The sequence below is a fragment of the Passer domesticus genome, chromosome 3, assembly GCF_036417665.1.
Source record: "Passer domesticus isolate bPasDom1 chromosome 3, bPasDom1.hap1, whole genome shotgun sequence".
In the NCBI taxonomy this organism is placed as follows: Eukaryota; Metazoa; Chordata; class Aves; order Passeriformes; family Passeridae; genus Passer; species Passer domesticus.
This window is the reverse complement of record NC_087476.1, coordinates 28,760,966-28,782,436: the sequence shown is the minus strand read 5'-3', so window position 1 is coordinate 28,782,436 and position 21,471 is coordinate 28,760,966. Positions and strand designations below refer to the sequence as shown.

General features: G+C 37.9%; 1 protein-coding gene across 9 annotated transcripts in view; it reads right to left on the bottom strand.

The window, feature by feature from the left end:
* The window catches only part of ADGRB3 (adhesion G protein-coupled receptor B3), a 445,229-nt gene that overhangs the window by 421,214 nt on the left and 2,544 nt on the right, over positions 1–21,471 (bottom strand). For all 9 annotated transcript variants that reach the window (XM_064412314.1, XM_064412319.1, XM_064412311.1 and 6 more), the window contains exon 2: positions 19,970–20,738. In XM_064412314.1, coding sequence (XP_064268384.1) covers positions 19,970–20,723 — 754 coding nt within the window. In that variant the 5' untranslated portion in view covers positions 20,724–20,738. The remainder of the gene's footprint in view (positions 1–19,969; positions 20,739–21,471) is intronic.

Genomic DNA, 21,471 nt, shown 5'->3' with positions numbered 1-21,471 from the left:
CACTTTAAATCTAAGACAAGTCTTATGATGGTTGAAGAAATCCAAAGTAGACAAGTCTTTTCCAAACATCTAAAAAGTAATTTATTCTGTGCCGTAAGAAATGAATTAAACTTCCCTCTTGTATAACTGGGGATGTTCTCTTTTATTCCTATATCTGTCTAATCCTTTTTACCAATATCTTGGTCTCAGTGAATTAATTCTTTGCTTTAGTGTGACATGCTTGGTGTATTTAGCCCTAAGACAATCTAGGGGTGACATAGGAAATCATTGCAGCCTTTCCCCAGAGTATATTCTTCTCTAGTCTTCAAGGAATCAATCTTGCAATGAGAAATTGAGAAGAAAAACAAGAAAAAGTGCTGGAGGCTGACTGAAAGACTGCCTTTACCTTAATAGCAGAGCAGAAAATCCTGCAAAAATACCCTGGATTTCAGAGTATCGTGTGACCCCTTAAGAATCCCTGCAGGTTGACGTAAGCTGCTTTTTAAATGAGAAAACAGTGATCCCTGGAAAGGCTAGTGATCCCTGCTTTGTTTTGCAGACCCAGAATGCTTTCTGGACGTATTCAGGATAGAGTTCACCTTACAAAAGAGACTCTGGAAAAACATTTATGCACAAGATAAGCTCCATTTCAGTCTTGCTGCAAGCACTGAAATATACAGTTCTTCAGCTGATTTTCTATTTTGAAATAAATGCCAATTTAATACTCATGTAACTCAATGAACAGAAAGGCTCACCCTGGGGCAATGGTGATGCTTGGTCCAATTTGCCATCCCATGAGTAATTAAGTCTTCCCACCCACACTGAGGTTTTTGTCATTCATGCCCACTGGTCCTTCCATCATTCACGGATCATCCATATCTGTCATTAAGGTGTCATTATCTACATCCTGGGCTGAATCAAACGAGGAGGGACCAGCACGTTGAGAGAGGTGAATCTGCCCCTCTACTCCACTCTCATGAGACCTCACAGGCAGTGCTGTGTCCATCTCTGAGGTTCTCAGCACAGGATGGACATGGAGCAAGTCCAGAGCAGGGCCACAAAGATGATCGGAAGAATGGAGCACTTCTCTGACTAAACAGGTGGAGAAAGCTCAAGTTGTTCAGCCTTGGTAAGAGAAGGCTCCACAAAGACTCCATGAATTGTGGCCTTCCAGTACTTAAAGGGAAGAGCAACTTTTTACACCAGCAGATAGTAACAGGACAAGCGGGAATGGCTTTGAACTAGAAGGAGAGAGATTTAGAATTTATGTTAGGAAGAAATCATTTCCTCAGAGGGTATTCAAGCACTGGAACAGGCTCTATAGAGAATTTGTGGATGCTGGGAAGTGTTCAGGGGCCCTAGACAAGCTGGTCTAGTATAAGGTGTCCCTGCCCGTGGTGGGAGGGATGGAACCAGATGATCTTTAAGGTCTTTTTCAACCCAAGCCATTCTATGATTCTATAATGAAAAATACCAGATAAATTTAGCAATTAAATTAGCCTACTGTGCCTACAGTATATTTTAATTTCTTCATGTTCAGAGGACAGAAATTTCCTTTCATTAAGATATTTATTTATGAAATCATGTAATTCTTTGCTAGCTGATCATAGAGGTTTGAATGGAATGTATAAAATAGAAAATATGTATTATAGCCTCAGGATATATTCAGACATTGATATATATCTATATTTATAGTGAGATAAATTGGTAAATTTATTTATTGAATAAAAATATGCAGCAATGCCTAGGATTAGAAAAAACAGAGACGTTTGAATGAAACTTCACTATATTGTATTATTCTGTGATTCTACAAAAATTAAAGACTTTTAAATGTATATCCAGATCAAAAACAACAATAAATTATCTAGACCTTTTCACTCTTTGCTTACATAGGGACCTTTTGTTATGAGTTCCAAATCACTCTTGACATCTCTTCCTCTCTGTAATTACCTCCAAGTATCATTCACTACTAGTGCTTTCAGGATTTTCCCTTAACATTTTATTTCAATTTATTTCTAAGACAGAGTATTACAGTATTTTACAGTATTGTAAATTACATTATCATATGTCCTCCCCATGTAAATTATATGTATCATATGCCCTCTCCCTTTCTTTTCTCACAGTCCCCAACACTATTTGCATTTCCTGCTAATATATTGCTAAACTCCAAGTTTCATCAATTACATTATTTTCTTTGTTAAATCACTACAGAAGATATAAGTTCAAATATTAATTTATGCATATTTCAGTACACCATTGATATAAGTTTATAGTTTTCATACAGACCCCAGTCCACTTTTAAATTTGTTAAAATGTAAACCAACATGAATTAGGTTTTATAGAAATATGAGTAATATCCATAACTTCTCATATAATACTTTAGTTTACCCATTTTACAACTCCCCCCCCCCAAAAAAAAAAAGCTGTGTAATGTTTATAATATTAGAATTAAGTAAAAAGAGAATGCCATTATAATGAATAACATTTTGTTACTTTTACACAGTGGTATCCTTTCAGGGTTTTTTAATAGTTTTACTGATCTAGAAATAGGATTCTTAGAAGACTGAAGTTAACCAATTTTTTGTTAAATATTAAAAGATGATTATGCTATTCTGTGTTATTTATTTACTTCAATAGTCTATAATACACATTCCCTGGAACACTGTATTCCTACATATTCAGATTTCTCACATATGACCCTATTTCTGGTTTGTAAATTCCTCCTTACTTTTAAATTGTTCTAGGATCTTAATCCTTAATTTCTCATTCCTAAAAAGAAGCTTTTTAACTAGATATTTTAAATAAGATTATTATCATCCCTTTCAGTCTTTTCGGCATTTGTTTTTTCCCTATGATGTTGTTAGAAAATCCTTATTATCTTAACCCCTTTGGCTAGCATTAATCCATTTCTCTTTTTATACTGCCTTATCTTTGCCCTACAAGCTTTAACTTCAAATATTTTTGTCTGGCTGCCTCTTCTCTTTCTCCTTTCCAGAACACTATTCAATAGTGATCGCTTATCTTGTCTTTCAGTGCCAGAAGCTACCAACAGCACAGTACAGCTGTGACATATCACAAGCAAAAGGGAAGGCACACAAACATGCCTCACATTATGAGAATGATGTAAAATACCGTAGAGAAACTATTAATATATATATTTTTAATGCAACCTCTTGGCATCACTGAACCTGACTTTCTAAATACCAAATGGTTTCAAAAATCTATACATTAAGGATAGCCATAATTATTTTTTGAAAACTGTCTCTAGAATTTTTTATTAGCTGTTATTCAGATGAACTATTTTGGTCATTCTGCCTGCCCATTGTTGTTGTGGTTTAAGCCATTTTTCTAGTAGTTAGAATACTACAACCTGAAGCCTGATAAAGAATAACTGAAAAAACCTATGGTCCTTTACAGTGACTGACAAAAATAACAAAATTCATTGACAACATACATACTAGATTTGATTATGGGTCTGGTTATTTGCTGAATCCTGACATACGTACAAACTATTTAGGAACCAAAACAACCCACCATGAACTAAAGAGAAGACTGAAATGAAATATACAACTCAATTAGCTTCACCCGGAGCAACGGATTCAACTACATGGCTATCAGAACCCTTCAAACCTAAATTTACATATGAGTCTATCTCAGGCAATTTCAAAAGCATTTTTTTAATCTATTCACAAAATAGTTCAACGAGTAAAAATTTAGCCTTAATGTACCAACTTTAAGATTTCTTCAGTTTATTATCTCATCTGTTAATACAAATACAGTCACCTACTCTCAAACATGAAAGAGCCTCAAAATCTTAACATGCATTCGTGTATTAAAATATCTCAGCCATAAGCTGGAAAATTTGAACAATTTTCTTCTGTGAGTGCTCATTACCTGAATCCTGCACACAACATCACAACAGGGGAATGCTAAAATACAACAAAATCATGAATACAGACTCTTAAGGAATTTTCCAGGGATTGCCATCAGTTCTACATACTCACTTGCAATAAAAAATGTCCAGCTAACTGTTCTCACCCAGCTGATGTTGTAAATGATTCAAACTTCCAACCTGACTTATCAATGTTTTCCAGAGGTTACTTAATTTTTACTTTACTTTATATCCATTCAGAGCAGAATCTTAAAATCACCAACCAAACAAAACAAACAAAAAACCCCAAAAACTTCCCCCAAAAACCCCAAAACAAATACCCCCCCAGAACCACCCCAAAAAAAACAACCTCCCAACCAAATGAAGCAAAACAAGAAAGAAAAAGGAAAAGAAAAAGGAAAAGAAAAAGAAAAAGAAAAAGAAGAAAAAGAAAAAGAAAAAGAAAAAGAAAAAGAAAAAGAAAAAGAAAAAGAAAAAGAAAAAGAAAAAGAAAAAGAAAAAGAAAAAGAAAAAGAAAAAGAAAAAGAAAAAGAAAAAGAAAAAGAAAAAGGCAAAAACCTCCCCAAAAGTAAAGCTCCTGTGTTTTCCTAAATGGAGAAACAGAACTACTGCAAAGAACATCAGCATTGTTAATTTGTGTTATAAGCTGAAATGGTTGAGGGCAGCCTCAGATACCACGATCATCTTGTTCTCATAAACTTCTCAGACTTACTTGTGGAGGCATAAATTACCTTTTGATTGCTATATATCAACAATTTAGGCAAAAATACAGGAAATAGTCTAATTCACATATAAAGGAGTAAGACCAACAACAAAGTCAGCGAAAAATTAGATTTAGTTTAATGACACTTGAAAATATGTTTAAACATTTTAAATGCATATTTTTCAATGAGTTGGCATTGATTTTTTTACATGTTACCGTGGATTTTTATATTAATGGAACACATAATTGTTAGAACTATACAACTGAGTTCTGTGTGGCTGTGCTTATCAGATGACTGATCAGTGGTGTACAGAGAAATGAAATTTCCTGGGAAACAGATATGTGCACTCAAAGGTTGTAGGAGATACCTGTGTGGACAAAGACATTTATGTATGATATCTGGCCAGAGTTCAAGATTCATGCTACTAAATATTCAGCTGGGAGATCTAAGATTACTTTATGAGTGGCAATGTGTCAGAGACAGAGTGACTAAAAAAGGGGAGGGGTAATTTAGAGTATTTTCTTGAATAAAAAACACTGTTCAGTAATAAAAATTAAGATTAACTGAATAAAGACAGCTCCAAGCACAAGAGGGCTCCTAGCACCACTGCCAGTCAAAAGCACATAGATGTAACATTGCCCTGGAAAGGTCATCTGTCCATCTGTTTCTTTGGCAGAGGTGACAACCAGCCCACATGGATTACTCTCTCCTAACAGTATTTAACATTCCATAATCCTCAAACAAAACAGAGTCAATCCCATAAAAATTCAGGGGACAATCTAGAGAATTTCCATTGTGGTTATTGCCTACAATGGGCTTGAAGGATCACAGACACTATTCTGTGGTAAAAAAGCACTGTTCTTAATGGTCATTCATCACCTAGTTCTTCCAAATGAAATTGTAAATTATGTCTCTATGTAGACAATTACATCAATTTCTCTGAACTTACAGTGAGTTTTATTATGAATAATTTAAAATAGAAAATGTACAACATACACTGAACTATTTGTTTTAATTTGTTTTTATTTATCATTTGTCGCCCAGAAATGAAAGTATTTCCATGTTTATAATTCATATGATTACAGAGACTTATGTCCTTTAGATTAAGGTATTGTCAGCTTTGAGTATACTCCACTGCATTTACCCATGAGAGATTTATTAAAAATGTAGTGATTACTTGTGATAGTGAAACAACTGCAGTAACAAAAATAAAACCTTGATTAAATAACACCTGCACCTTTGACTTACACTAATGACTAACTAGCTTGTAACTGTGATTCTATATCAACACAGAAATTAACGATCGCTATAAAACTAGAAATTTCATGGTGAATTTCAATTTTAAGAGAATGTGTGGCTTGTCCTAGTAGTTCTTGTGCTTAACCAGATAAGCACCCAAAGCCAAAGAACAGGAAAGACTCTATGACTAACCTTCTTCCCTTCAATTCTACTGACATCAGAAGACATTAAATACTAACACAAGCAAGGCTTGACAAGAAACATCATTAAAATTTCCAAGGTTACTGAAAATGGATTAACTAACAATATTTGCACACGGTCTAGATACCTACTAAAAGAGAGCTGAGCAGAACTGAAAGCTGCATTTCAAGCAAGTGGTGCAGATGATCTGAAATTAGCCCCTGAAGAGCCTATGTGGGAACAGTCCTGTTCCCAGTGGCCTAAATAAGGCTTCCAGGACTGCACACTCAACTTTGTTCCCTCTGTGAGCTTGGTCAGGGACCTAGGTGGACATGAGTCTGCAGCGTGACAGAAAAAGATACATGACCTGCTGTTGACCAAACCTCCACATGCTCTTGGGCAATGCTATATATCTGAGAGAATACTGAGCTGATCCCAAAGACTTTTTGCTTTCGTAGAAAAATACACAGCCAGAAAAAAGATGGAATACACTCTTCACATATAAACTCTTAGGGAGGAAGAGTTGCATGTTTGTGGTTGTACTTAGCCTGAGGAAACTTAAGCCCTTGGTTTTTCTGGGATACTGCTCTCACTAGTAGGCAAAGGCTCATGTTCATTGTCAGTAGCTTCTCGAAATCCTATGAAACTACAGCACCGCAAGAAATAAGAAAGCAAGATTTATAGGGTCAGCAGAAGCAACTCAAAGGAAACACACTATGTACTGGAGGTTAAAGTGATTCCTGACCAAGGGAGCACTAGGCTGTGGGAGACATACACATTTAATTCACATCCCTGCTTAGCCCACTGCAATTTGGTTGCCTGACTACACTTTACCATTAGAGCAGTAATAAGCCTTGCAGAAATGAATGAGGCATGGGCTGGAAGGCATAACCTGCCTTTTGTGACTGAAACCTTTTATGTGCATAAAACCAATGGAGAAAACCAGTGGAAGCAGATAGCACAGGGCAATGCGAAAAAAGAAACAGATTTTCCAAGAACACAGAGGAATGATGGACAAACTAGGGCTGGGAATATTGGACTCTTCAGTGACTTCAACTGGTTGTGTGACTGGAGTGATGAGAAAAAAGCAGGGGATTGAGTACAGGGATTCTATTACCTTGTTCAAGCCTGTGCACTTCTCAGGCTAGCTGAAATAAGACAGGTTTTTGTTTTGTTTTCAGGGTTTATTCATTTGTAATTCCTATGAAGCTTCTGTGTTTGTTTACTTCACCTGTTTTACACCCCAGATGTGATAAAGTGTAAGCTTAGAGCACTAATAAGACTGGAGTTCTGTGAAGGTGTAAGCTTCTGGGAAATCTGAGGGTTTAGCTGAAAGAGTAATGTAAAGAGCTAACAACCTAAACACAAGACAAAGCATAGGGTGACCAAAGGGGAAAAAAAATCAAAAACCATGCTTAGAGCCAGTATAATTTCAAGGGAAGCTTAAGTATGTATAAACCTTATGTTTTAGGAGCTGCAAACCAAGAAACATGCTCACTATTTAGGTCCATCGGGGCAAATGTGACAATTTCTAACAGAGAACTACAAGTTACAAATACCAAATATGCTGAAATGGACTTTGTGGCCTGAGGGTCTGTCTTATGAGAGGAACAGTGTGTGATCATCCTTCAAGTTAGCATGCACATAATGTATTCTCTGATTAACACAGCACTTTGTGTCTTCGCCAGCACATCACTGCTACCATGAGCAGTGTGTGTCTGCCAAAGGAACAAAGAAGAATACCAGCAGTCTTTTTAACTGCATGCCAAAAGGATCCCTGTCCTGAAATGGCAGAATTCCCGACTGTATCACAATACCAGCCACAATCTTGGTGTCATATCGCAATAGAGTCTTTCAATAGCAGAGATTTCTCATCTCCAGTATTTTTTCCTAAAGAAATCTCCAGTCTACCCTCTGTCTATTCACCATTGTTTAAATTATTTATGCAGTCTGAATTAATCCACATAAAACAAAAAGTAACTTCTAAATTTTTATCTTTTCAGTTAATTTTACCTCTGATTTTCTTCATGTAAATATCTGCATAGACTTCACAATACAACAGTGATTCTCTCTAATTTGCCAAAAAAATATCACTTTTCATTCTTTGCCTTTAAAATGCACAAAGACTGTAAGCAGTCATGACACATAAGCTCAGGACTTGTAATGATAACTGAGCTGTGATGAAAGACTGGACAAGACTTCTAAATCTATGGTTGGTCTCAGACATGTAACAAAGACCTATGTTAACAGAGCTATGCAATTCACAACATTCTATTCTGCTAGCAAAATAACTTCCATTTTTTGGGATCAGTCCTACCCAGAATAATAGCAACCAGATATTTGAAAATATCCACATTTCTTTTATTGTAAAGTTATTTTCTATGATTTTCTATACCCATCTCTTCTAAGTGAAATACTGGGGTTAAAGTATATACGCAATAGAAAACAAAACTTAGATATGTAAAAAATCATTTCAAATTATGCCACAGCATTACTGCAAGACACTCAGTTAGGATTTTTTAAACTGGCAGTTAGTAATCTCTGAAACCTAATAATTTTATACAATGTTTCTGCAGATAACCAAAACATCCTGGCGTGCTTGTTTTGGAGTTCTCACTTCATGACACCTGAGTAAATTACAAATTCCCTTGTTAAGATGATCTTTGTGTTGTATTTTTTTATAAATTCTACTATGTATCTTAACATCCTTTACCAGCATATATTCTCCCACAGTTCATATTGTAATAAATATCATCTTCCAATACTTCATAATTTAATGCCCTCTTCTTAGGATGAACTCCCTGACAGTGGTTGTCATCTCAAATGACTGTCAACTTTGTGTTCAGACATGTATTCCAGAGATAAATACAACCCCAAATTTACATAAAAACAAGAAGTAAAAAGCATCTATTTCTACAGCAGTTGTAAGTCATAGTAAAACATCAGCCAATTGCTCCTAAATAAACTCTTGTTTTTATCCAGAGGTGTCTAGTGTGATACCATTTGTCAAACACAAATCAATAATGTGACACTACTTCCTCCTTTTCATCTAGCAAAAAAATGATGCAAGTTTAAGAATGTTAAAATTTTGCAACAAATTTCATGGCAGTTTCTGGATACATTCAACAGGAAGGGAAAAAAATTACAATGATGATAACCACTGCCATTCTTCATTATTCGAAATCTATTTTAGTTTAACTCTGTACAGCAATACATGCAGCACTGCAATTGCCATTAAAAGGCCTCAGGACATGTCAAGTATTGTCTGAACTTGTTTTGTTCTTCTTGGAGCTTTGTTCAGCTTGTTTAATGACCAGACAGCTATTGCCTGATTTGTTTAACTTTTGCCTATCTTAGTGGAGCCATATTCTTTTTACAGAGGGTACCAACAAACAGTTGTTCTGTATTTTACCCCAGAGTAACAGTGTGGTGAGGAGGAGCACAGTGCTGGCTTTGAGAGCAGAAGTGCTCAAGCAGGAGACAGAGGGTGCAGTGCAGGTTTGGAAGGGCCAGTGAAATGCAAAAGATGGCTTTGGGGATCCCAGAGCTAATGAATAAATACACTGATGATCATCTAAAGCTGTGCAAATCTGGGAACTAGACAAAACTATGTTCCAGGGTAACAGAAGCAAAGAATATTTATTGAGCTAATGTAAGGCATAAATAATAAATTAATTGTTATTATTGATATTTATTAATATTGATTTGTTTGACTGCAATTTATTATTGTTGATAGGATTAATTTCTAGTAATATTTAGAGAAAATATTTTAAATAATAATATAATGGCTTCCTGTTCTAATATTGATTAGATGTATTTCAGGAACCCACAACTCCAATTGAGAGCATTTACCAGCAAACCTGCTTTTAATTAAATGCCATTTACATGAATAATGATGTTGATTCAATGAGTTTATTTATACACAAGCAAACAGAAAAGCAGGAATTTAGTAATGTCTGAAAAATATTTAGATGCTACATCCTGGCATGCTTGGATACCCTGTCATGTCTTATTTATTCCAGAAATTCAGTTATTGTAAAGTTTCTGTACATATAATGTTACCAGACTAAAACCTATTTTTTGCAACAATTCAGATTTCACATGGACAAAAATCCATTACCCAAAAGCTTAAAAACATGCAATAGTAGATAAATGTCAAAGCCCTTCATTCCCTTCATCTGTTTCATCTGACAAGCAACCAATAAACTCACACATTCATTTCAACCACCAGAAAATACTCAGGGAAAACATGGATTTGATTTTCACCAGAACTATGAGGGGGGGAAAAAAGACTTTAAGGTTTAGCAGTAATGGCATAATCTATATACACTAAGCAAGAGTGTGACACGGATTGCCAAGCAAAACTTTGGTGTGCTTATGCTCACAATATTACCAGAAGGCAGTACTATTATAACACCACGGGAAAGGAACGTCTAAAAGCATTTACAAAAGAAATCAAGTAAGTTTACAAGCCTCATCATCACTTTGAAGACCCACATGGAAACTGAGGACCTACAAAATGTTCATCCCAGGGCAGCCCACGCCTGCTGGTGTTTAAGAGCCTCGAGGCAACCTGAGCAACGCGCACACAAGGGTCTGGGCGTTGCCTCACAGTGACAAGTAGCAAACTCCTGACTGGAGTGATTCCAAAAGGTGGTCTTGGATCATACCAGCCTCACCAACCTTTTCACAAGACACAACCAGAGATGGCATCCTACTTTTATAGGGGCACCTTCCTTTTATAATCTGTGTATGAACTGTCAACCCAGACCTGAATATCCTGTAAACAAGTGCAGCACTTGGAGCAATCTGGCTCTGCTTCTCAGAAGGCTCTGTCTGGTCAAAGGATAGGAATATTGTTGATTTTTCCCAATTATGAAGCTGCTCCAACTTTCATGAAAATATTAAAAATTCAGTGAATACATAATTGAAAATTTATTTACAAGACAGGAAAACACTGCTTCCAGAGCAGGCTCCAATTATTTTTAGGTACATTTAACTCTCCCAGGACAATAATCACCAAACTTTTCTGAGTATAATTTTGCTTCAAGAGGTATACCCACTATCTATTGCATTTATAAACCTAAATAACAGCATAATCCACTGAAGCCCTATGGCCCCATACATAACTCTCACAATCTTATCAGCTGCTGGGATTGGCTAATATCCCAGCCTTGGCACATCCCTCCCTACCAAGGAGAGTGAAACTTCATTATAAGCTCTGTATTATTAGTGGAATTCTACACATTTGATGCAGACAGACCATTTGGACAAGGCTGTGTACTCACATTACACCTGCAGTGCTGAACATTTTCCCTCTTCTCCTTTGTCAGTGTGAAGCACATCTATCAACCTTCAAACACACCAGCACGGAGCATCTGTATGTTTGCCAGTTACTGCAGATATTGGCCAATGCCGCAGAACAAACAAAACACTTCCAAGGATAAAAACACAACTTGTTACAGTTCAAGCTAAAGTGCCCAGCTTTGCAGACAATTAAAATCTTCCATGTGTACAGTACAGAAGGGAATGAAAAGAACAGGATAGAGAAGCAAACAGTATTAAATAAAAAAGTGAATCATTTAGGATTCAAAGAAATAGTTCACATTAAATGCTCAGACTTCAGATTTTCCAAAAGCCTTTCTGGAAAAAGCAGTCTTGCACAAAGCAATATTGTTTCTCATAATCAATGAACAGCATGAATTAGATTCTCTGATTTTCTAACCTGTAATTTAAACCCTTTCTAACTGCACTACTGGAATGAGCTGCAAAGGTTTTGCTGACTTATCCCCAAGCACCCCATGCACACTTTCACAGCGATCTGCACCATTCTTTAATCGTCAGTGGGAAGCCCTGGATAAACATGTATCTTGGACTCTGTTTTGAAGGATCTGCCAGTAATACTGTAATCAAACATGGTGCAACTGCCTAGAAACACAGTATTATGTAATTGGCTGCCAACCTGTGCAAAAGAGCAGGCAAGAGTAGCATGTATTGACCACTTTTTGATAGACTTTTTTACCTAAGAAAATTTAAACTGTGCTGAACCAGCACCGCTGATTCTCCCCATCTCTTTCTTGTGCCACTTTTTGGTTCCAGTGGAAGCTTAGCTGGTCCATTATAGCATACTTGCCCAACATCAAGATCACACATCTGAAAAACGTAAGGTGAACAGTTTTCTACTTGGCTGGTGTACTGACAAAACTCAGCAAAGGGAAAGCAGTGAAGCCACAGTGGGGCCTCAGATTCTCACAAGCAACATGTTACAGCATACCTTAGAGGGTTAACAAATTCCTGTTTAACATAAGGAATGTATGTGTATCCCTACATCATAATTACAATAATAATTAGGTAGGTGTATCCCTACATAACTTACGAATGAGCTAGCAGTACATGAAGAACAACAGGTAGCAGTCAGCTCCCAAAATGTTTCACATCTCCCAAAGAATTAAGAGAGCAAATTAGCAAAAATTGGCCAAAAGTGAGTGACATGGTCACCCTATTGTCACCAATTTTCTACTGAGCTGCCAGAGAATGGATGCTGTTCAAATTTTATATTTTTGTTGTGGTTTCTGCCATTTCTAGGAGATATAAATAAAATTTGAACTTAATTACTGAAAATAGCTTGCTTCCAAATTTCAGCTGCATGCATTTTCAACACCATCAAAGAAATACTAATTTGAGTGCATCATATGTCTTTTTTCCCCTCCAGATAATGAAAAAGAAATTTAAATAAACCACACAGAAACAGACTAACCAGCTAAAACTGAAATAAATGCAAGAAGTTACATAAGTGAGTTTTCTTGAATGAACATCTGCTTTGCTCCACCAAATGTCAAGGATGGTTTCAAAAGTAAAACTACAGGGAAGAAAAAAAAGAGTTTATAAATAAAAATTATGAAATAATTTTCTTTTGGTAGTACAAACACGTTATTAGTGTTTCAGATCTTTTTCATCGGGTCTAATCTAATCTGTGCTTAGACCAAATTATGTTGATGGAATGGTGAATTTGTCTTGAGTAAGGACAATAACTTGGCCTTTGCAAAGCAAAGTAACAACATGGATCTCGTATCGTGTTATTATTGATTGTTCTTATTAATTCTGATGGTGGCTAGTCCATCAGAAAACTGTGTCAGTAATTTGACAAAAACTTTATTTATACCTTCTCTAAAAGATTAACAAAACTGAGAATGACTTTGAAAAATTTGACTGTCTTCCTCTTGAGATTAACATCAGAAAGGCTAAAACTCTGAAATATTCATAAATCAGTGATGCATAATTTGTAAATTTGTATTTTATATAATGTACAACTTTCTCTGTTCTAAAGAGCATTTTATATTTCTTGTTAACAGTGAATGCAAATAATGCTCAATAGAATTCTGCAGTGACCTTTGTTTTATTACAATTACTGCATATTTATAAATGAACAACTAAATTCCAATTTGAGAACTACAACGACTTTGAGTTGGAATCCTTTGATAAAACACAACTGAATAAACTTCATAAATTTAATTCCCTAAGAAGACAAAAAGAAAGTCTCCTCTGAAAATTCCTCTGTGTATACCCACACACAAAGCATATTTTTCCATGCTTTTGCAAGCAGAAAACTAAACAAAACAGCAATATGGACAGATTTGAACAGAAGAGGATAAATTGCTTTAAAAAGAGCACAGGAGAACAGATTGAATGTCAAACATCATATAATCACTGTATTATATAAACACATAAAATAGAAATATGCAGGTGTAAACCACCGCATAATAATAAAAAATGCAGTACCTGTGTTATGTCATAATATAATTCCATGTAATGTCACTAAGTCTTAACAACTGAAATCCCATTACGTAAGCAGAATCTACATCAACTTCTGCTAATGGCTGTTCGATACTGGAACACTTCCACATTTGTCAAAACCACATGAAAATCAGAGGTCGGGGTCCAAAATACAGTACACATATTGTGGACTTCTCCCACCCAGACAAAGGGTAATTGGAAGCATTTGAAGACAAAAGGCACAGCTCACTGGTAGGAGAAAGGCCAACAAAGAAGGCATGACTGGTGTGAAATGCCTCATGGTACAGAACTCAGTATTATCAAGCACCTGTTCTGGAGGCAGCAGCAAGACAGTATGAATTCTGTTCCTAATCTGGATACTTGCTTTGACTTCATTCTGAACACTTAATTTGTTCCTATACCTTGCCCATTCTTTATCACTGGTTTCTATTCATGTCCTGTGTTTCTTAGAGTGGAAGTTTGTAGCAGCATTTATACTCAGTTAAGAGCAGGTTTTCCAATGTTTGAGTGAAAACAGAGATTTAATTCAAGAAAAAAATGACAGGTTGAGAAACTAAAATCCTGGTTTGGGTCATAACATACTATACTAAACATGAATGTTTAAACAAGCAGTGGGTTGATGAAAAAGTGCTGTTTAAATCCTATACAAGACTGAGACTGGCTGATTTTTCCCAAAAAATAATGTGCCATCTCATTAGTGTGTGAGAAATGCTGAAGAAAACACTGATAGAATCTGTGATACCAAAGAAATTACCACCTAGAGAGAGAGAGAAGTACATTTACTAATAAAGTATGCAAATAACTGGTAGCAAAGCCATTTATATAGGCTTTTTTTGTATCATAAAGGACATGGTCTGGGTATTTTCCTTTTTCAAAGCATCAGAAAATTCACTTCTGCATTGATCCAAATCCCACTGAATTCCATACACATACATGAAGTGCTGATTACTCTTGCACAAACTTTTAAACTTTATGCCAAAACACAAATGTTCATAGTTTACTGAGGTAAATCAGCACAAACTAAAATACAGTCATTAGTGATAATCACATATGATAATTTAAAACAATGCTAAGGCTTGTTGAAGGAGGTGCTGATCATAACTGCTTTTTCTACAGTGCACTGCTTCAAAAAAAGAATTTGAAATAAAACTGTGAAGCACCGTATTATGAGGGGTTCAGAATAGCTCAAATATGTACTAAAAGTATAAAGTTTTAGGGTGATCATTTTCTTCTATCAAAGTAAGTCAAAATAGGGCATATTATGTAGCACATGGGAATCCATAGGAGATTTAAAATTATTTCCTTTTATGGGGAACCAGACTCACAAACATGATCTCTTTAACTAACTCTATTAATGTTTCTATGACGTTTTTGGCTATGAGCATTTTAGCAGGGTATTTATGTAAAAAAAAATTACTTAAAGTGAAATTACTTTTTTTTATAGTCTACATTTTCACTGAGATCAAACTGCTCACTACAGTGTAATAACAAAACTGTTTAAAACTGCTCATAACCTGCATGGGAACCGCATATTTCAGTATATCAGTTTAAAGTTTTTAAAAAATGCTTTGTAAAACATGAAAAATACTCTTCACACAAAATTCAAAAGTGTGTTTTCCCTTAGTGCTCATCCTCCTTTGTCCCCTTGAACTCATGAATAAAAGGGCCACAAAAAGCAGGAGGATTTAAAAATTATTAAGCCTCTTTCAAGTTACTGTACTCATTCAATATTTTGGACAACTGTTCTATTTATTTTTGATTTTCTAAATTTTACTTTAGTCTCAAATAGTTGTTGCATACTAAATATTAAATATTCCTGTCAAAGTATATGGTTGTTAGACTCCATTTTGTAATTTTTGATCTTACTAGACAAATCCTTCACTGATTTAACAGTTTTAATCCTGTGATGGAGCCATGATATGACATGTTGTTACTGACTATGACTTCCTGACTAGGGATGTCCAGCCTACTCATCGAGCTAGTAACCTCTGGGTATATGATGAATATTATGAATTCATCTCAACTGTGTGCAACAGGAAGTAGGCATTCATGGAATGGCATATAAATAAATGCATACATGTCATGAAGGTTCTGCAAAACTGTCTGCATCCTACATCTTACTATTACTCAATAGTGTGACATAAACTGTTATTTTAAAGACACATCTATTATACTAAATCCCCTCTTAAGATGTCTGTATTGTCAGATTTGAAATCAGGGGGAAAAAATCAAATTGAGATACTGGTACACAGTGAGCTCTCAGAATTTCTGACAAAGTAGACCTATGCTGCATTTTTTGCATAATAAAATATCCCTACTAAAGTTATTTTAGACCATCTGAACACGAAATACAAGATTAAGCCCGGAGCTCCAAATGATGAAATTCAATAAATGTGAACATCCCTTATCTTTTCCTCTTGGATGTAAGTAACAGGTCAAAGAATGATTTCCATTCTTTTAGAAGGAACCCTGTAAAATTTGGCAGTAAACACAGCAGAAAATCTCCACAGAGTTACTTAGACAGAAACTCTGTACAGTTTCTAAGTAACTATTACAAAAGCCCACAATAATATTATGACTACAATAAGAAAAAAGATATTTGGATTCCCTCTTGGATTGACTACATAAAAAGTCTTTACGTCTCTACTAGACTTGGAACTGAGCCCTGTCTTATTGACAGAAACTTCATTACATACTTCAGTCACAGCAGTGAAGATCAAGAGGACAAATTCCCCACAGCCCTTAAATTTAGGACCCTGCCAAAGTATTCATTGAGTTCTATTTGCCAGTGCTTTGATCCAGGGTAAGCATCTCAAATATAAGGCCACAGAAAAGGATCTAGACACAAAGAAACTAGGTCTAAGCAAAATGGTAGCGATTTTCAATATTGCGTTAATCAACAACACCAAAGATGATCTTCCTATAGAAGAAATGCTGAATAAACCACATATTTCCAAACCATTTTATTAAAAAGCAATACCTACAGCTTCTACTTTTTTGACCTAGATCCTTTCATTGTTCAACACTTCAGCACATTTAGAAACACAATGATCTATTGTACACTTGTCACGTCTTTTGTAAAATGCAACACTTCTTAAAAAGGAAAAATATCCACTTTAATCCATTTTCCTAAGCAGTTATTATATTCAAAATTGTAAAAATCTTCAGAGGTTCAAAATAGAAACAGTTGGCTTTTATCTAAATGCTCTCTATTTACATAAGGGTTCTAAAATGTGGCTGAAAATAGTTTTGGAAAAAGATTTTGCACTTCATACACTCAAACTTGATGAAAGCAAATCTGATGGATGGGAAGGTTTGCATAATACTTAGAAAGCTGTCAGGTCTTTGCAGTTCCTTTCCAAAAGTTATTTCTAGGCAATGTCAGTACCAAACTTCAAAATAATGCAAAAATTCACAGTCTTACCAAATCTAGAGCACTCTCTCAATAGTAAACTCCATTTCCCTTAAAACTCAACTTACACTAGCAAAACTGCACTTTCAGTTGCCACTATGAACTCTAACAACCATTTCTTAGTTACTGGTCTACTTTATTTATGCTACCTGTGCCAATCGAACTTGAACTAGATTGTCTGTGAAAACAAAATTTGTATCTCTTGTCTTAATGTTCGCTGACAGAAGCGATGAACTGCATCCCGTTTGTAGCAAGAACATTCTACGTTTTGATCCCTCAATAAGGACTTGGGCTGAACCACAAACCAGCTTTTTACCAACAGATACACCTGACTGATGTGCTTAATGAATGTAACTGTATCTACAGAAAACGATGACTAAACACACCTCCCTTGCAGATTTCTAGCCTTCTGAGGAAAGGGAAAAAATGCTTTAGACACTGAGTGAAAAACAAAAAGCTTACTGCTAACTGAGAAGTACTGTGAGGCTGAATTTGCAAACTGATTATAACTTTGAGTAAAAAGCTGATGAAAAATTTCAAAGTGCAGTGCATTAACTGAAGTAATTCTAATACTGTAAAAATTTTCGTCAATACAAAACTGGCCCCACTAAATAGAGTGAAAAACAAGCAAATCAAACCTTCCACCTACCAAATGAAACTTCCACCCTAACACTGCCATTTCTCAAGCTAATATGCAGGAAAACCCAAGAGTAGGGATAAGAATTAAATATACCTGAAATTGGAAGCAAAATGCTGAAAACATGTTTTAAAATTTAAGGGAAGAAAAAAAAAATAAAGAAATGCTTGCCCTAAGCTTCTTCTGTCCTTTCAACTAAGTACGTTTCTGAAACAGATGCTTTAGCCTGGATACACTTATCCCCTTGGAATGTAGCGTATTTTGGGGAAAGATGCGAGGGCCCCCGGCGGCCGCGCACGCAATGCGATAACGCTGCCTCGCCCCCAGCCCCACGAGGAGCCGGTGCCGGAGGACGGGAATCAGGGGCAGGCAGGAAGGACGGACGCGCCCCTCCGCCCCGCTGGCCGGGGGATGTGCGCGGTGCGCGCCCGCCCCTCCGCAGCGCCCCGCGCTTCCTGCGCGCCCCCGGCCCGCGGTGCCTGTGTTCTCCGCCTGGGGCCGCGGCTCCCCCGCGGTTCCCATGACTCACACGGCGGAGGCTGGAGGGGCGGGAGCGGCGCTTCCCAGCCAGCGCTGCGGCCGCGGGGTGCGAGCGCCCGCACCCGCGCAGCGCCCGGGCTGCCCCCGGCTCCGCCTGCTGCGGCCGCGGCTGCCTCCGCCCCCTGGGCACTACTCGGCTCTAAAGGATGCTAACCACCATCCCTGCCACTGAACGAGCTTCTCTAGGGGGTTTTTGCGGCAGCCGGGCCTCCCCCGTCCCTTAGAAGCGCTCTGATCCCGGGCTGCTGGCTGGCGGAACAGCGCGGAGCCGCAGGACGCTCAAAGTGTCCCACTCGCCAGCCTTCCCCTCCCCCGGCCCTGCCCTTGGCCGCTGGCACCGCGGCAGCTGGACCAAGTTCAGCTTTTCTTCTCCCACAGCACTGGGGCTTGGCTGCCCTTAAAGAAAATCCTCTCCTAACAACGTGTCAATGTTACATTCCTCCACAAAGCAACTTCTATTAGGGGGCTGGGAGCTTGGCACTGCCTCGCCACAGACTGAGAGCTTTGTGGCTATGCAAAAAACAAGGAGAGAGGGAACATTTCCTGCATTAAAATGCAATACCCCAGGCTCGATGATTTATCCTCACCCTCCCCCCATTCCCACATGGCAGCTCTGAAGGACCCTCTCACCAAGAGACCCCATCTATGTTCAACCCACGCTTTCCATGCCTCACAGCCCCTCAAAGTCCATCTAAAAATCACTCTCCCGCCCCAAAATATCAGGCTAAAACAGGAGGTATATAGCAGAGGGACCAGGTGGGAGACTGTTGTGTTAACTGCTAGACCCCTGACTTCCCACCCTTCCACAACAGCCCCTTCCCCTTTTTCCAGCAGGGACATGAAGCAGCTGCTGGGACTGGAGCAGCTGCTGGGAATGACACATCAACCCTCTCCTCGCTAATACTGCAATGAGACTCCGAGCCTCCATCTCTGGGAGCTGGGACTGCCTGGGAATGGGTGCAGGAGCAGCCACTGGCCCCTTCCCAGAGCTCCCAGGAGGTTAAACCAGCATGTCCTGCCTGCACAGTGCCTCGCCTCTCCAGGCATCTCAGGCAGAGGCTTCACCCTTAGGAATTGCATTTGCTCTTGGTTTATTTGTAGGTTGCTGAGGTCTGGCCCAGGGACCAGGTGTCCTGAACATGGTAAATCTCTTGGTCTTTTGGTCAGGTTGCCTGCATGCCTTTGGAAATATTTTCCTTGCAAAGTCGAGGGATCATATCAAGAAGGCCAAGGTTTTGCAGTTGGGTGGTTGCTGTAAAGAGATGGTGAGGGGGAGAGTGATTTCTGGCTCACCACCTGTGGGCATTACTGTAAGTGAGGCCTTAAAACAGATGGATCCTACTTGTGGGGAGTTTCAACGGTGCTCAGCAGAACTATATGCTGTACTTTAGAACTATATGCTGGCCAGTTTAGAAATGAAAATTCAGCCTTCCCTGCCTTTAAGGGAACGTGCATCTTCTCCAGCCCTTTTGCCTCATCTAGAGGAGAGCCAGAGTGGAGGGCAACTGAAACGAATGTGAGTATTAAGGAGAGCTGGCAGCAGGACTTACACACTGGCATGGCATTCGGCCCCCCCTCCAAGAAGCACCTACCTTCTTTTGGCGGCCGCTTGGCTTCTCTGGTGAGATTGCAGACCTGGGTGGTTTGCAGCTCCTGGGTCAGGCAGCCTTCCGTCTGCTCGTTGAGGGGCAGCACCACGTTATTGAGCAACACCAGGGACTGGTCGTCTATTCCCCATTCTCCCAAATGCTGAGGGCAGGTGCATTTTGTATACATGATCCCACAGGACTCGGTTCTCCCATTTTCAGATTTCAGGCAGCTCTCCAACCAAGTGCATAACACATGGCACCCAAACTGGCTCGGGCTCACCTTATTCAACACCAAAAATTCAAAGAAGGATTTGTGGTCTTCTTCTTTTTTGTGTAATCCTGGGAAGTTGATAGGATAGACACGACGTATCTGAATAAAATTCTTATCATACTGCAGAAATACAAAAGCATTCTTGGAGTTGCAGAGCTGCATTATAGAATGGTTATTTTTTAAAAGATCCTTTATTTTTTCATGAGAAAAATGATCAAACTGATAAGCCAAGAGGGAAAAGTTGGAGCAGCTGAAGTCCTTTTTGGAAAATTTCAGGTAAATACTATATTTGGTTGGATCTGGATTTTCCAGCGTCCAAGTGCAGTTTGTGAAGTTTTTAGGAAACATTTCACTTACAGAATACGATCCATAAATGACCCCCTTCACCAACGTGGAACACCAGAAGTCTTGGGCAGCATTAAATCCAAACATAACCAGTAGATAGGTGGAAAATATATAAATCAGCAAATTACGAACAGCCTTCATCCTATGTCATTTGGCCTGCAGGAGATGAAATGAAATAAAAATGCAAGTAGAATTCTTCACGCATAGAAAACCAAACTCCTTCCAATATTCGAGCCAGCTGTTTTCAAGCTTGCAGTTAGAGCCCCTTTCAGAAAGAAGGGCAGGTAATTTTTATTTTATAACGCAAGGGCCGGGGTTGCCGCTGTGTGCACAGCGCCATCACGTGGCCATCGCCACAGACACGTCTTCCACAGACAAATTAAAACTCAACATCTATTAGATTATTAATAGGAATGTCCTCTCCCCTCTAGGATTTAGTCATCATGGCGTGGACTAGAACTGCTCAACTTAAGTAAAAACCTAGATGCCTTACCTGGCAGACCAAGAGAGGAGAAAATTTATTTATTTATTTATTCAAAAAGTAAATAATTAATCTGCTATAGTTACGTGCGTGCATATACGATATCCACATGCAGAATTTCACCAGAATAGAACAAGAAAGCCGGTAGAATTTGTTATATATTATTTTTTTTCTTAAGTCTGAGAAATAACTGAATTATTACAGCTATAATTTAAAAATGATCAAATTACTATTTGTTACAGATAGAACATTATCTCCCATATGCCTACATGTCTTCCCCCTGGCTGCCTGGTATACAGAGGTCTCTAAAAAGGCAGCAAGTACTGAGATTAATGTATTAATAAAATTTTGACAGTATTGAAGAAAGAAACAAAGACAGATGGATGTAACTACTGCTGGTCTGACACG